This window comes from Salvelinus namaycush, chromosome 2 (genome assembly GCF_016432855.1).
Source record: "Salvelinus namaycush isolate Seneca chromosome 2, SaNama_1.0, whole genome shotgun sequence".
Lineage (NCBI taxonomy): Eukaryota > Metazoa > Chordata > Actinopteri > Salmoniformes > Salmonidae > Salvelinus > Salvelinus namaycush.
Window position 1 is genome coordinate 67,070,811 of NC_052308.1, and position 12,848 is coordinate 67,083,658.

The following is a 12,848-nucleotide window of genomic DNA, read 5'->3' on the forward strand; positions in this document are numbered from 1 at the left end:
CAAAGAACAGGTTTGGTTTATAATTAATACTTTTGGATTGCTGATTAAAATGTTGCATAGTGAATGCTAACGGAATGTACACTCTCTTTTCCGACAGAGGGGGTTTCATTATTTTGTGTTTGCAGGTCCCCGGAGATTGAGGGGGGAAATGCTAACGGAATGTACACTCTCTTTTCCGACAGAGGGGGTTTCATTATTTTGTGTTTGCAGGTCCCCGGAGATTGAGGGGGGAGAGCAGTTAGTGATATTGGGCAGTTTGAGGTATTAACGTATCTGGATTAATCCATAAACGAGGTACAGATAATAAGTGAGGCCGGTTCATGTGTATTCTGGACCTACGGTTCACCAGCACACACACCATTTACTGGTTACGAATGTGTGTTAGTGGTGTGTTGATACTGTGGGATTTATTGAATGGGGTCTTTTCAATTCAGTTAAATTGGGTCTGCAGGAGGATGGAAAGGTTTTGAGAAGGTATTTAAATGGATTCCCGAAGGACAGGGAAAGAAAGGGAGAGGAAACATTTTAATGGTGTCGAATGCCCTGTTCCTAAAATTCCTCGTGAGGAATGATCAACCTCACTAGAAAATAACGGAGCAAGGGGTTTTAATTATAAAATGAATGAGAAACACCAGTCACTTCAAATAGTACCATTACGAGAGAGATTATTATTTCCGTAGGGAGTTATAAAGAGTTGTAATTCTAAGTTGATTAGTTATTCGAATTTGTTGATTTTTGATTTAACATGTTTTTTTGAATCACGTGTTTGAAAGGGGAAAATTACCAGTTCCCTGAGGTCCTGGTCTTTGGGTACTTATACAGTGGTACTGTGTTCAGTCTGCATATAGAAAGGAAAATACATGTTAATAAGGGATGACAGTTACTTCAAATGGATCGTAATATATGTACTACTGATTTCATTTTGTGTTTTTGTATCGATAAAAATTTCACCAGATTGGGATCCTGGAGTAGGGAATTCTGCGAGTGGTTAGGGTGCTAACTTCATGATCTGGTAACTCTTCCGAGAGGTCGCCAGTAGAATAGGGGAGTATGGACTAATTTAGAAAATGGTTTTAGCAGTAACAGTATGTTATGCTTTTTGACATTTGTCTTAGAGATGTTATTATTAATGAAATAATTTGTCATATAGTCAATGTTTGTCTGGTTTCCTGAAACAGAAATGAAATGAACTTAACTGTTGTTATGATCTGTGCTTTTTTGAGGTATTCATGGAAGGTGACGTCAGATCATGTCTTAATGCATGGTAGGAATAATTTGACCATAGACGTTGTGTGTAAACCTTAAAACCCTCCCTAACCGGCTGAAGAAAGAGCGACAAAGGCAGTGACTTTTACCACTCCTATCTGAGTCCGAGCCATAAACCGGTAAACAGTAACTGAAGGAGCTGTAGGGACAGTAACTGAAGGAGTTGTAGGGACAGTAACTGAAGGCGCTGTAGGGACAGTAACTGAAGGCGCTGTAGGGACAGTAACTGAAGGCGCTGTAGGGACAGTAACTGAAGGAGCTGTAGGGACAGTAACTGAAGGAGCTGTAGGGACAGTAACTGAAGGAGCTGTAGGGACAGTAACTGAAGGAGCTGTAGGGACAGTAACTGAAGGAGCTGTAGGGACAGAAACTGAAGGAGCTGTAGAGACAGTACCTGAAGGCGCTGTAGAGACAGTAACTGAAGGAGCTGTAGAGACAGTAACTGAAGGAGCTGTAGGGACAGTAACTGAAGGAGCTGTAGGGACAGTAACTGAAGGTGCTATAGGGACAGTAACAGAAGGCGCTGTAGGGACAGTAACTGAAGGAGCTGTAGGGACAGTAACTGAAGGCGCTGTAGGGACAGTAACTGAAGGAGCTGTAGGGACAGTAACTGAAGGAGCTGTAGGGACAGTAACTGAAGGAGCTGTAGGGACAGTAACTGAAGGCGCTGTAGGGACAATAACTGAAGGAGCTGTAGGGACAGTAACTGAAGGAGCTGTAGGGACAGTAACAGAAGGAGCTGTAGGGACAGTAACTGAAGGAGCTGTAGGGACAGTAACAGAAGGAGCTGTAGGGACAGTAACTGAAGGCGCTGTAGGGACAGTAACTGAAGGAGCTGTAGGGACAGTAACGGAAGGAGCTGTAGGGACAGTAACTGAAGGCGCTGTAGGGACAGTAACTGAAGGAGCTGTAGGGACAGTAACTGAAGGAGCTGTAGGGACAGTAACTGAAGGAGCTGTAGGGACAGTAACTGAAGGAGCAGTAGGGACAGTAACTGAAGGAGCTGTAGGGACAGTAACTGAAGGAGCAGTATTAGTAGCATAGGATGCTATATTGATAGCATGGAAGTGGACTACTGTGCAAATGAGGGGTATTGTGAGACTATAGTCATGGGCCATGTTGGTAGTAGCAGGGGTTACTTTAGTAGCATTGTTGGGATATCAGTTTATGACCACTCATGTCACATGGATTGGTAACTGGTAACTGGGGGACCGATGGGAGGACAGAGGATGCGGTTATTCAAACGTCACAAATGATGTTGTCAGGAAATGACCCATGTGTTGCAGTGTGTATATCCTCAGGGTTAAGCAGAGAGATAACCAAGGGCACGGGCTGAAGTCTGGAGATTGAGTGTACATCAAGAGACACAAGGCGGGGGTGTTGGGACAGCGTTGGTATGGGCCACACACACTAATCCGTACAGTACCTGCAGCGGTAAAGATTGTCATGTCTCTCCTTGGGGGGTGCATAGTTCTCACGTGAAGTGAGGTCCAGCTGCATAATGGGTAAGTGAAGACACCATGACAGAGGAAGCGGAGCGAGAGAGAGAGAGAGATACTAGATTCCACTAAGACATAGAGATGGGTGGGGTCTGGGAGCTACTTTAAACATCATAGTTGGGTTGGGTTAGCTGCTTTATTGGTTAATGCATCATATGATAGAGGATAGAGGGGTAATTGTACTCTGAACAAAATGTGAAGGCTTTGATGTGAAAGCATAGACACTGCTGAGTTACCTCAAGAGGATGTAACGTTGATTAGGGTTATGCACTTGCATATCAGGTGACGTGCATATCAGGTGAAATGGAGGAGATGGGGAACAAAGTGAAAATGACTTGACCTGGGAACACCTCTCGGAACCTGGGGCCGAAAGGGGAAGACTGTGCGAAAGCATGAGGAAGCTTTTTAGAGCTTTCATTTTTGTGGAACCCAGCAGGAAAGTATCCTGGAGGCATGAAGTCAGGTGAAGAGAGAGTGGGAATTGTCATCGTCTCAGACTTTATTTTTCATGCATATATAATTATGCATACCTTATCACGTTAATACTGTTATGTTTTGTGTGTGTTTTTGTTGCTTTCACTTATGCTATCACTCTCTTAGGAACCAGAAGGAGAGAGTGGAGAAACAAAAAAGCATTTCAGCTGACATGGAACAAGACAGCAGATTCAGCTGGAACGGCATTTTATTGTGTGATGAGAGATGGAAATAAAATTGTGTATGATGTGATTATAGAACAGAGGCCATAAGTCTCTGTGTTTGTAAACCTCACGGTGAATGTTTGTTATAATTGTTTATTCCATTTGTTCGTTTTTGAAATTCATGTTTTATTATCGTTTGTCCATTTATTAGTAATTTCCAAATTTATATAAATTGAACATTAGGGTGCTATTGTTCAAGAGGAGGGACTGTTGGATTCGAAATGTTGAACATTGAGATATTAAAGACATGATAGATCAGACTCATTGTATATAAAGGAGTGAGATCTGTGGATAGACAGAGTGGCTGTGGAATGTTCTGGGTGGACGGGAGGAGATCAAAGGATTGCTATAGGGGAAGCAGATGAACCTCTGTGGATTAGGCGAAGGTGGGGTTGAGGTCAGGAGGTCAGGTCAGGTCCCCTGAAGGGAGTAATACGGGTTTACTACCCTCTTCCTGTTTAACCATAAGATATAAGGATTGGAGAGAAGGAGGAGTGTCTGAAGTGGGATATATATACCTGTGATGGTGAGAAATGTCCGGTGGTCTGAATTACAGCTGTAACGACCCTTTGGGAAGAATTAAACTTGGTTAAGCTTCTCTAGTGTCCGTGAGTTATTTACTCTGATGAATAAGAACCTAACACATCTTTGTGAAGACTCCGTAGGATACCTTTATCCTATTCATTCATCCCATCTCCTTTAGTTCACACACTGTGAATCTCTGTCTCACTGTGACTAAAGATAACAAGCCACATCTGTACATGTCTATAAATGGCTCCGAGCCATACTTGTCTGTCTCTCCATTGGAACTAAGGAGCTAATTGTATCGGCATCTCTACTCACCCTCAGGTGTCAGGGCAACGGAGTGTTGAATGTTCTACCTGACGGCGCACCATGTATCCCATGATTCACTGGTATGAAATCAAATGGAAGGCTAATATACACAATTTCATATATGCACAACTTCATTTCTCAAGATGTTCACTAAGCATAAATTACATTAAGATGAATCTGTCTGGTCTCATTGCCTTCAATCTATGTCTCAGGGCAGGTTTGCTTTTCCAAATAGAACAAGAATGTGATGAATGTTGGAACTAAACTCGATATGATCAAATTATATAATCTGCACTCAACCACTCGACACAACCATACCAACTGCAATAGTGCCATCTAATGAGCAATTACTGCCAACCATGTGAAATTGACTAATTGTCTAAATGATCTAAATACTAGCATTAGGGTGATGAATGTATGATGCATCATAGTGATCAAGTGAATGATAGAATGTCAGCTCACATTAAAGTGAGCTGCTGCTTAGCCCCACTCTCTGTGTGCATCCAAAACGACACCCTATTGTGCTCTGGTTAGAGTATTTCACTATATAGGGATAATGAGCACATCCCTTCAAGAAAATACAGGAAGGGAAATAGCTTTGGTTAACAGGCTGCTCTTATTACCAATAAGATAAAAGCCTCTTGCTCTAACACTGTTGAGATATACAGTACTAGAGACCTCTTACAGTATGTCCTAACTTTTGTTAAGGATATCTTATTGAATTTCAAAGAGGCAAAATATTCAAATGAGAGCTTTGAAAGTAGAGTATGAAAAATGAATTGTCCGGCTCAGTTGTGTCCATTATTCATTATTGTTCCAGTCACTCAATAGAATCAACCATTTTGGTCTGTTAATTCTTTTTGAAGAGTGAAAAGTGCAGGTTTACTTGGAATTGTTCAGCGCACTTATGTCCTTGGTACTTGGCCTTTAATTCAAAACATGCCAGTTCATTCTAAGTAATTGCATCAGGGCTGGGGTTTCAATTTGAATTGAAGGCAGTCAATTCAGAAAGTAAAGTAATTTTTTTTTTAAATTCCATCTATTTTCAATGACTTCTCGATAAACTGATTAGTAGAAGCTATTTACTTCAAAAGTGTTTCATTTTATAATTTTTTAAAATCACCTCCTGAATTAAATAATCAATTCGAATTGAGCCCAACCCTGAAGTACAACAATGTGAACCTTTCAAAGAAATACTGGCATGGGTGGTGGGAGAGATGATGTTTATAGGTGCGCTTTATGTAGACGCTTGAAGAGTATGAAGACAGCTCCAACAATGGAACCAGCACCATACTATACTCATGTATACTATACTATTCACTGAGTGTACAAAACATTAAGAACACTAAGCAATAAGGCCTGAGGGGGTGTTGTTTATGGCCATTATTGTCATAAACTGGTTACCAATGCAATTAGATCAGTAAAAAGTAATGCTTTGTCATTCCTGTGGTATATGGTCTGATATACCACGGCTGTCAGCCAATCAGCATTCGGGCTCGAACCACTCAGTTTAGAATATACAATACACATGTATCCAAGTGAGTGAATACAGAATACATAATAACTGCACACAAACCCAAGTGTGATAAACAATGTGTTTTATTTGCAGTATAAACATATTAGGCAGATACAACCCCCTGTGGTGGTTTTACAGTAATGGTTTTACAGTTATAGCATATACCTTGTCGTACTCTTGTGCATAGAAGAACAGTACACACCACAGTTGTGGCCTATACTTGTGCATCAGCCTTAACCTCATAGCCCCGCAATTTATACAAGGCTATACTACATCATGTCTCCCTTTATACATACATTATATAGAGCTATGTGTATTCATATATTTACAAAACCCTTATAAAATGTAGAAAAGTTGCATATAAATCATCTTTATGCCACATTTCACAAAAGAATTGGATAATTTATATTCTTCATTTTAAATACAAGTGCTCGTTTTGGTACAAGTAAACTGTGGTAGGTACATAGTGTCCTCATCTAGAACAAAAGAAATAAACAAAATGTCAATGAACAATACAGACTTTGTGTCCCATCCAAACGCTCTTATTCCCACAGCAGAGATAATATGTTCTTTTCTGTGACATACAGTAGAACTACAATGGTTAATATGGCACTATTTTGACATATTTTAATGAGACCATGTTGTCTACAGATAAGACATGCTGTCTATCACCAAGCATAGCTCTGTCACAGAAAAGACCTACGGGCAACAGTGAAGTTTTAAGACAGTTGACTGGGAAGTACTGTAGCAACTCAACACCCCTCTGTCCCCCAGGAATTCAAGCTGCAAAGACAAATGACAAACTTCACAATTAAGGATTGTAATAGTCTTATTTATTCGTGAACTATTTATTTTACATGAAACTGATGTGATCCTCCATCTTCCCAATAGAGTCAATAGTGACTGGTGAGTTTTATACTGTAAAAAATTGCTCCAGGATAATACCAATGCTTTGGCTTGGTCCACTAATTATTGTGAGTGAAAACTGGCTACACTAACAAAAGGCATAATTTGTTAAAGACATTAGCTGAAAACTGCCCATTAGGATTTGGTACCTTATTATTAACCATGCTTGGTGTACCAATGACAAGCTGTTGAATTGCTGCCCACAATGCTTCCTTCAACTTACACTTCAGCAGTATATTCTATGTGCAAAACATGGACACGATGTAACCAGACATTAATTCAATCTTTATTGCTTAGAACTGTGCCTGAGTGGCACAGACAGACGCTAAGTGTGACGAGCTAATTAGTGTCAAGGACTAACTGGTGTGGGGTGTTGAAGTGTTTTTCTCACCCCTACGATAAAGTGTGGCATTGCTAGGCCCATTAAAAGTATAAACTGAAAGCTACATATACTGTAGCTGTACATATACTGTAGCTGTACATATACTGTAGCTTTCAGGAAGGAAAATGGATGACTAACAGCTTAAAAAATGTAAAAGGTTCTCAGAGACTCAGACATTACGTGACTGCCAGTATCTACAGCCTCTTCCCACGGTGTACCTTAACGACTCTAAAGAAGGGATATTGTACCATAGAGACTCGACCCAATTACACCGTTAATTTCAACCCAGTGAGAGCGAGGGTGTTTCAATTGAACGCCTACGCCGTCGTTAACGCCAGGCGAGAGCTCTGCAGATTGGAGCAGAGGGGACCTTTAGTCAGTGGCCAAAGAGACTTGATGAGAGACACGATGGATGACAGAGAATGAAAAAAAAGAGATAAGACGGATGAATGTGGAGGAGTGAAGGGAGAGAGGATGAGAAGTAAGACTGGATAAGGGGGGCCAAAGAGCTCATCAAGGTTGATTAATAACACGTATGTGACATTCAGGGGTGATTGGACCAGTGCATCTACTGCCTACTGTAGTGGACAGTCTGATGATTCAAATAAATGACCTTACTGTTACAGTGACCTTACTGTTACAGTGACCTTACTGTTACAGTGACCTTACTGTTACAGTGACCTTACTGTTACAGTGCATAATCCTTCATAGAGAACTGCATAGTAATGCAATCAATCAACACCGCTTGCCTCTCTAATACAGTACCGCATAGACCTACATACCAGATTGTCAGTGTATCAGCATCAGTAAGTTCAATTACCTACCAGTAGCAAGAATAGATCAATCTGAGGTCATTTTGCACTCATTTAAAACACAGTAATTTCATTAGAATCATAAAGCCAGACTTCAGTGCTAAAAATGTCAAATTTCCATCTAAATGTTCTTGTATTTATAATAATGGATCGTGTGGTCGAACTGCATATTTTCACGAGCTTAAGAATAAAGGGGGACGTGTTGCGTAGGCCAAGTTATATTGTTAGGAGGGTATCTTTCTTACTGCATGAAAGGGAGAGTTCGGTACCATTGGCAATGTAGAAAGTGCAATATCATAACCTGCACTTGCAATGTGTGAATCTATATAGCAGCTAGTTTGCAGTGCAAGCAGCACGTATTAAATCATTCATACTTCAATCTAGGAGGAAATCACCTATTAAAGCTCTGATGTATACTTCCAATGAATCAATGTTTTTGTCCAAATCTTCTAGAGCGTGTAGACATAACAACAAAACGTATTGTCATGACACTGTCATAACATTCCTTTAGGTGCCACCATTGGACAAACCGATCGAGGAAGATAGTGATGAATGCCATTCATTTACTACGATTTTAAGACACGAGTGTAGATAATGTGTGTGTGCGCGTGTGCATGCCTGTGTGTGTGTGTGCATGTATGCGAGTGTGAATACATGTGCTTCCGGTGCTGACCAGGTGTCCACAAACTCATTGGTTTAAAACTGCATATCAGTTACTGAGGCACTTGTTAAGTCACAATAATTTTTTACAAATAAATAAAATAAAAACAAAACTGGAATAAGAAAATATTCATTCTGATATGACATTTTGTTTATGTTAGCAGTCGTACTTCATGCGTCACCTTTCCTTAATGTTCTCCTTGGCCCTGTGACGGGCTCTTTCACTGACGCTACACCCCTCCACAACACCGGAGGGAGCCACCTTGTGTGGTATTCACATACCTGTGCTTCTGTGTATACCTACAGGAGTATCCTTCCAGCAGAGCTCCGTTGCTTTGATCAGGGTCAGATTGATTAGTGCACAAAGTCACTGTAGCAAAATGTAGAAAAAACGTTTTGCAATGGAAAACAAAAACATAGCATTTCTTACTCAACAAATTAAGCTAATCTCTCCCTGTTTCAGTCCATTTCTTCTGTTTGGTGCCTAGTGAAAACGACCCTGGTGTGTGTGTGTCAGGGTGTGTGTGTGTCAGCTAAAAGCTGGACTCGGGGACAGTCCTCTTGCGTCCCAGTGAGTTGGTACTATAGCGAGTCCTCTGCAGGGTACCGTAGGAGGGCTTCTCATCTGTGAGGCTGCGAGGGGGCGGAGCCACACCATGGGACAGCCCTTTGCGGTGTAAAGAGGCGGTCCTTCGCATGCTAGACTCCTCCTTGCTGGGGATGTTGGATGAGCTCTGAGAGCGTTTGATATCGGCAGCAGCGGCACGTCTGGCTTTATCGTTGGGTAGCTCGTCTCCGAGACGATTGGCACCCCCGTTGCGGGGGGCTCCGTTGGATTTCGCCTCCCCCGTCTTCGTGGCCCCGCCTGGGGCTCCACTGGACAGGGACAGCCGGGAGGTGCTGGACCCGCCGACGTCGCCAACTTTTCCAGAGTCGGACTTGCGAGAAGATGACGACTCCTTGTCCTTCTTCTTGAAGTTGCTCTTGAAGAAAGACAGCAGCCCCTCGTGGCTCTTGGAGGCCTCCTCTACCTTCTCACCCTTCCTTCTCTTTTCTCCCTCGGGTGGTGCCAGACAGTCCCTTGGTGGTGGGTCCTGGTGGCCCTTGGCCCCTCTCCTCAGGGTGCCTTCCCAGTCTCTGTCCCTGAGGCTGTGGGTGCTGGAGCTGGACTGGACGCCTGCACTAGACCCCCTCCTAGACGGGGCCTCTTGGGGCTTTCCCTGGTCCTTCTCCTTACTCTTCTTGGTACTCCTCCTGGTCAGAGTGTTAGTACTACTACTACTGCCCATCCTACTCTCGTCCCTCTGGTCTCTCTGATCCCCCTGGTCTCTCTGCTGCTGCTGGGACCCTTTGCTACTTCGTCTCAGACTCCCTGTCTTGTCTGTGACTGGTCTTCTCTGGCCCTCTGGCATCTGCAGAGACTCTGGTTGTCCCATGCAGTTCAGGCTGCTTCCCACACTGGGGGAGCTGATGGCAGGACCCTTATGGCTCTCAGAGCCCATCATTAAATTGACTATAGAGTCCTTGGTGCAGCGAGGTCTTCTTCCAGACTCTAGGTACTCCACCAGTTCCACAGGGGCAGGGGTGGGGATGGGAGCAGGGGCGGCCTCGGCTGCAATTTTTCGGCGGTCCTTGGAGCCGAACGACCAGCGTAGCGGTAGGACCTTGTTCAGTGTCTCTTTGTTCTTAGTGGGGGTCCTCATGCTGACGCTACGACCCTGGATGCCCCGTACGAACGGCCTGGTCTCAAAACCACCTGGGGTTGAAAGAGAGAGAGAAAATAACACTTTACCATAGTGTCTCTGACATTTAAAGCTAGACTAACTTTAATTTTCAAACCCATTTTATTAAATTGTAAATAACAAGCACAGCGATCACAATGAGCTTTTTTCTGACAGTTGAAGTCAGAAGTTTACATACACCTTAGCCAAATATATTTAAACTCAGTTTTTCACAATTCCTGACATTAAATCCTAGTAAAAAAATCCCTGTCTTAGGATCACCACTTTATTTTAAGAATGTGAAATGTCAGAATAATAGTAGAGAGAATGATTTATTTCAGCTTTTATTTCTTTCATCACATTCCCAGTGGGTCAGAAGTTTACATACACTCAATTAGTATTTGGTAGCATTTCCTTAAATTGTTTAACTTGGGTCAAACGTTTCGGATAGCCTTCCACAAGCGTCCCACAATAAGTTGGGTGAATTTTGGCCCATTCCTCCTGACAGAGCTGGTGTAACTGAGTCAGGTTTGTAGGCCTGCTTGCTTGCACACGCTTTTTCTATGGGTTTGAGGTCAGGGCTTTGTGATGGCCACTCCAATACCTTGACTTTGTTGTCCTTTAGCCATTTTGCCACAACTTTGGAAGTATGCTTGGGGTCATTGTCCATTTGGAAGACCCATTCGCGACCAAGCTTTAACTTCCTGACTGATGTCTTGAGATGTTGCTTCAATATATCCACATCATTTTCCTCCCTCATGATGCCATCTATTTTGTGAATTGCACCAGTCTCTCCTGCAGCAAAGCACCCCGACAACATGATGCTGCCACCCCCGTGCTTCACGGTTGGGATGGTGTTCTTCGGCTTGCAAGAATCCCCCTTTTTCCTCCAAACATAACGATGGTCATTATGGCCAAACAGTTCTATTTTGTTTCATCAGACCAGAGGACATTGCTCCAAAAAGTACGATCTTTGTCCCCATGTGCAGTTGCAAACCGTAGTCCTGCATTTTTATGGCGGTTTTGGAGCAGTGGCTTCTTCCTTGCTGAGCGGCCTTTCAGGTTATGTCGATATAGGACTCGTTTTACTGTGGATACTTTTGTACCTGTTTCCTCCAGCATCTTCACAAGGTCCTTTACTGTTGTTCTGGGATTGATATGCACTTTTCGTACCAAAGTATGTTCATCTCTAGGAGACAGAACGGGTCTCCTTCCTGAATGGTATGACGGCTGCGTGGTCCCATGGTGTTTATACTTGCATACTATTGTTTGTACAGATGAATGTGGTACCTTCAGGCGTTTGGAAATTTCTCCCAAGGATGAACCAGACTTGTGGAGGTCTACAATTTCTTTTCTGAGGTCTTGGCTGATTTCTTTTGACTTTCCCATGATGTCAAGCAAATAGGCACTGAGTTGAAAGGTAGGCCTTGAAATACATCCACAGGTACACCTCCAATTGACTCAAATGATGTCAATTAGCCTATCAGAAGCTTCTAAAGCCATGACATCATTTTCTGGAATTTTCCAAGCTGTTTAAAGGCACGGTCAACTTAGTGTATGTAAACTTCTGACCCACTGGAATTGTGATACAGTGAATTATAAGTGAAATAATCTGTCTGTAAACAATTGTTGGAAAAATTACTTGTGTCATGCACAAAGTAGATGTCCTAACCGACTTGCCAAAACTGTAGTTTGTTAACAAGAAATTTGTGGAGTGGTTGAAAAAACAAGTTTTAATGACTCCAACCTAAGTATATGTAAACTTCTGAATTCAACTGTATGTAGGCATGGACTGTGTATGTATAGAAAGAGATTACGTAAATGCACATCCACAGTTAGAGTAGAATGTGTTCAGCTAAACATTAAAGAGGTGATGCACTCTATGCTCACGTGTGGTGTATTAGCAACAACATGGAATAATAATAACCACTGATTAGATTTAGCTTTTCCAGATGCTCAAAGTGCTTTAAATAGGGGAGAGTGGGGTAAGTTGAACCAAAGGGGAAAGTTGAGCCACCCTTGTTTCTAGGAAACCATACACAATAATCATTTGACCAAATATTTAGGATGAGGTCATCCTTTTCTGGAGTCTCTGAAGGAAGAAACCACAAGGAAAAAGCGGTAAGCTTATTTAGGTCAAAAAAATTGATTTTCAGTCAAATTAATTTATTGTATATATTTATGATGCTTGTGTCTAAACCAAAGTAGATCATTTTAAGATTGTTCTATACATCAGTTGGGGGTCTCTATAAGCTCAATATGAGGTCCTAAACCTAGCAGGAAAGTGCATCCTTGTATCTGTGTCGGCTAATATAGTCAAAATGTTTGTCTTGGGGTAAGTTGAGCCAATGGCAACTTGAGTAAATGTAAGTGTTTTCTTCCCAGGTGTAATGCAAGGCATTATCGCTGGGATATGAGGTAACAACAGGGCCTCAACAGTTTCCCGTGTGTATCAAGAATGGTCCAACGCCCAAAGGACATCCAGCCAACTTGACAACTGTGGAATGCATTGGAGTCAACATGGACCATTGTCCCTGTGGAACACTTTTGACAC

General features: G+C 42.3%; 1 protein-coding gene across 1 annotated transcript in view; it reads right to left on the bottom strand.

The window, feature by feature from the left end:
* Positions 1-5,914: 5,914 nt before the first annotated feature.
* LOC120066653 (ubiquitin carboxyl-terminal hydrolase 43-like) overlaps positions 5,915-12,848 on the bottom strand; it is a 69,070-nt gene continuing 62,136 nt past the window's right edge. Inside the window, exon 14 of the mRNA XM_039018088.1 lies at positions 5,915-10,329. Coding sequence (XP_038874016.1) covers positions 9,107-10,329 — 1,223 coding nt within the window. The 3' untranslated portion in view covers positions 5,915-9,106. The remainder of the gene's footprint in view (positions 10,330-12,848) is intronic.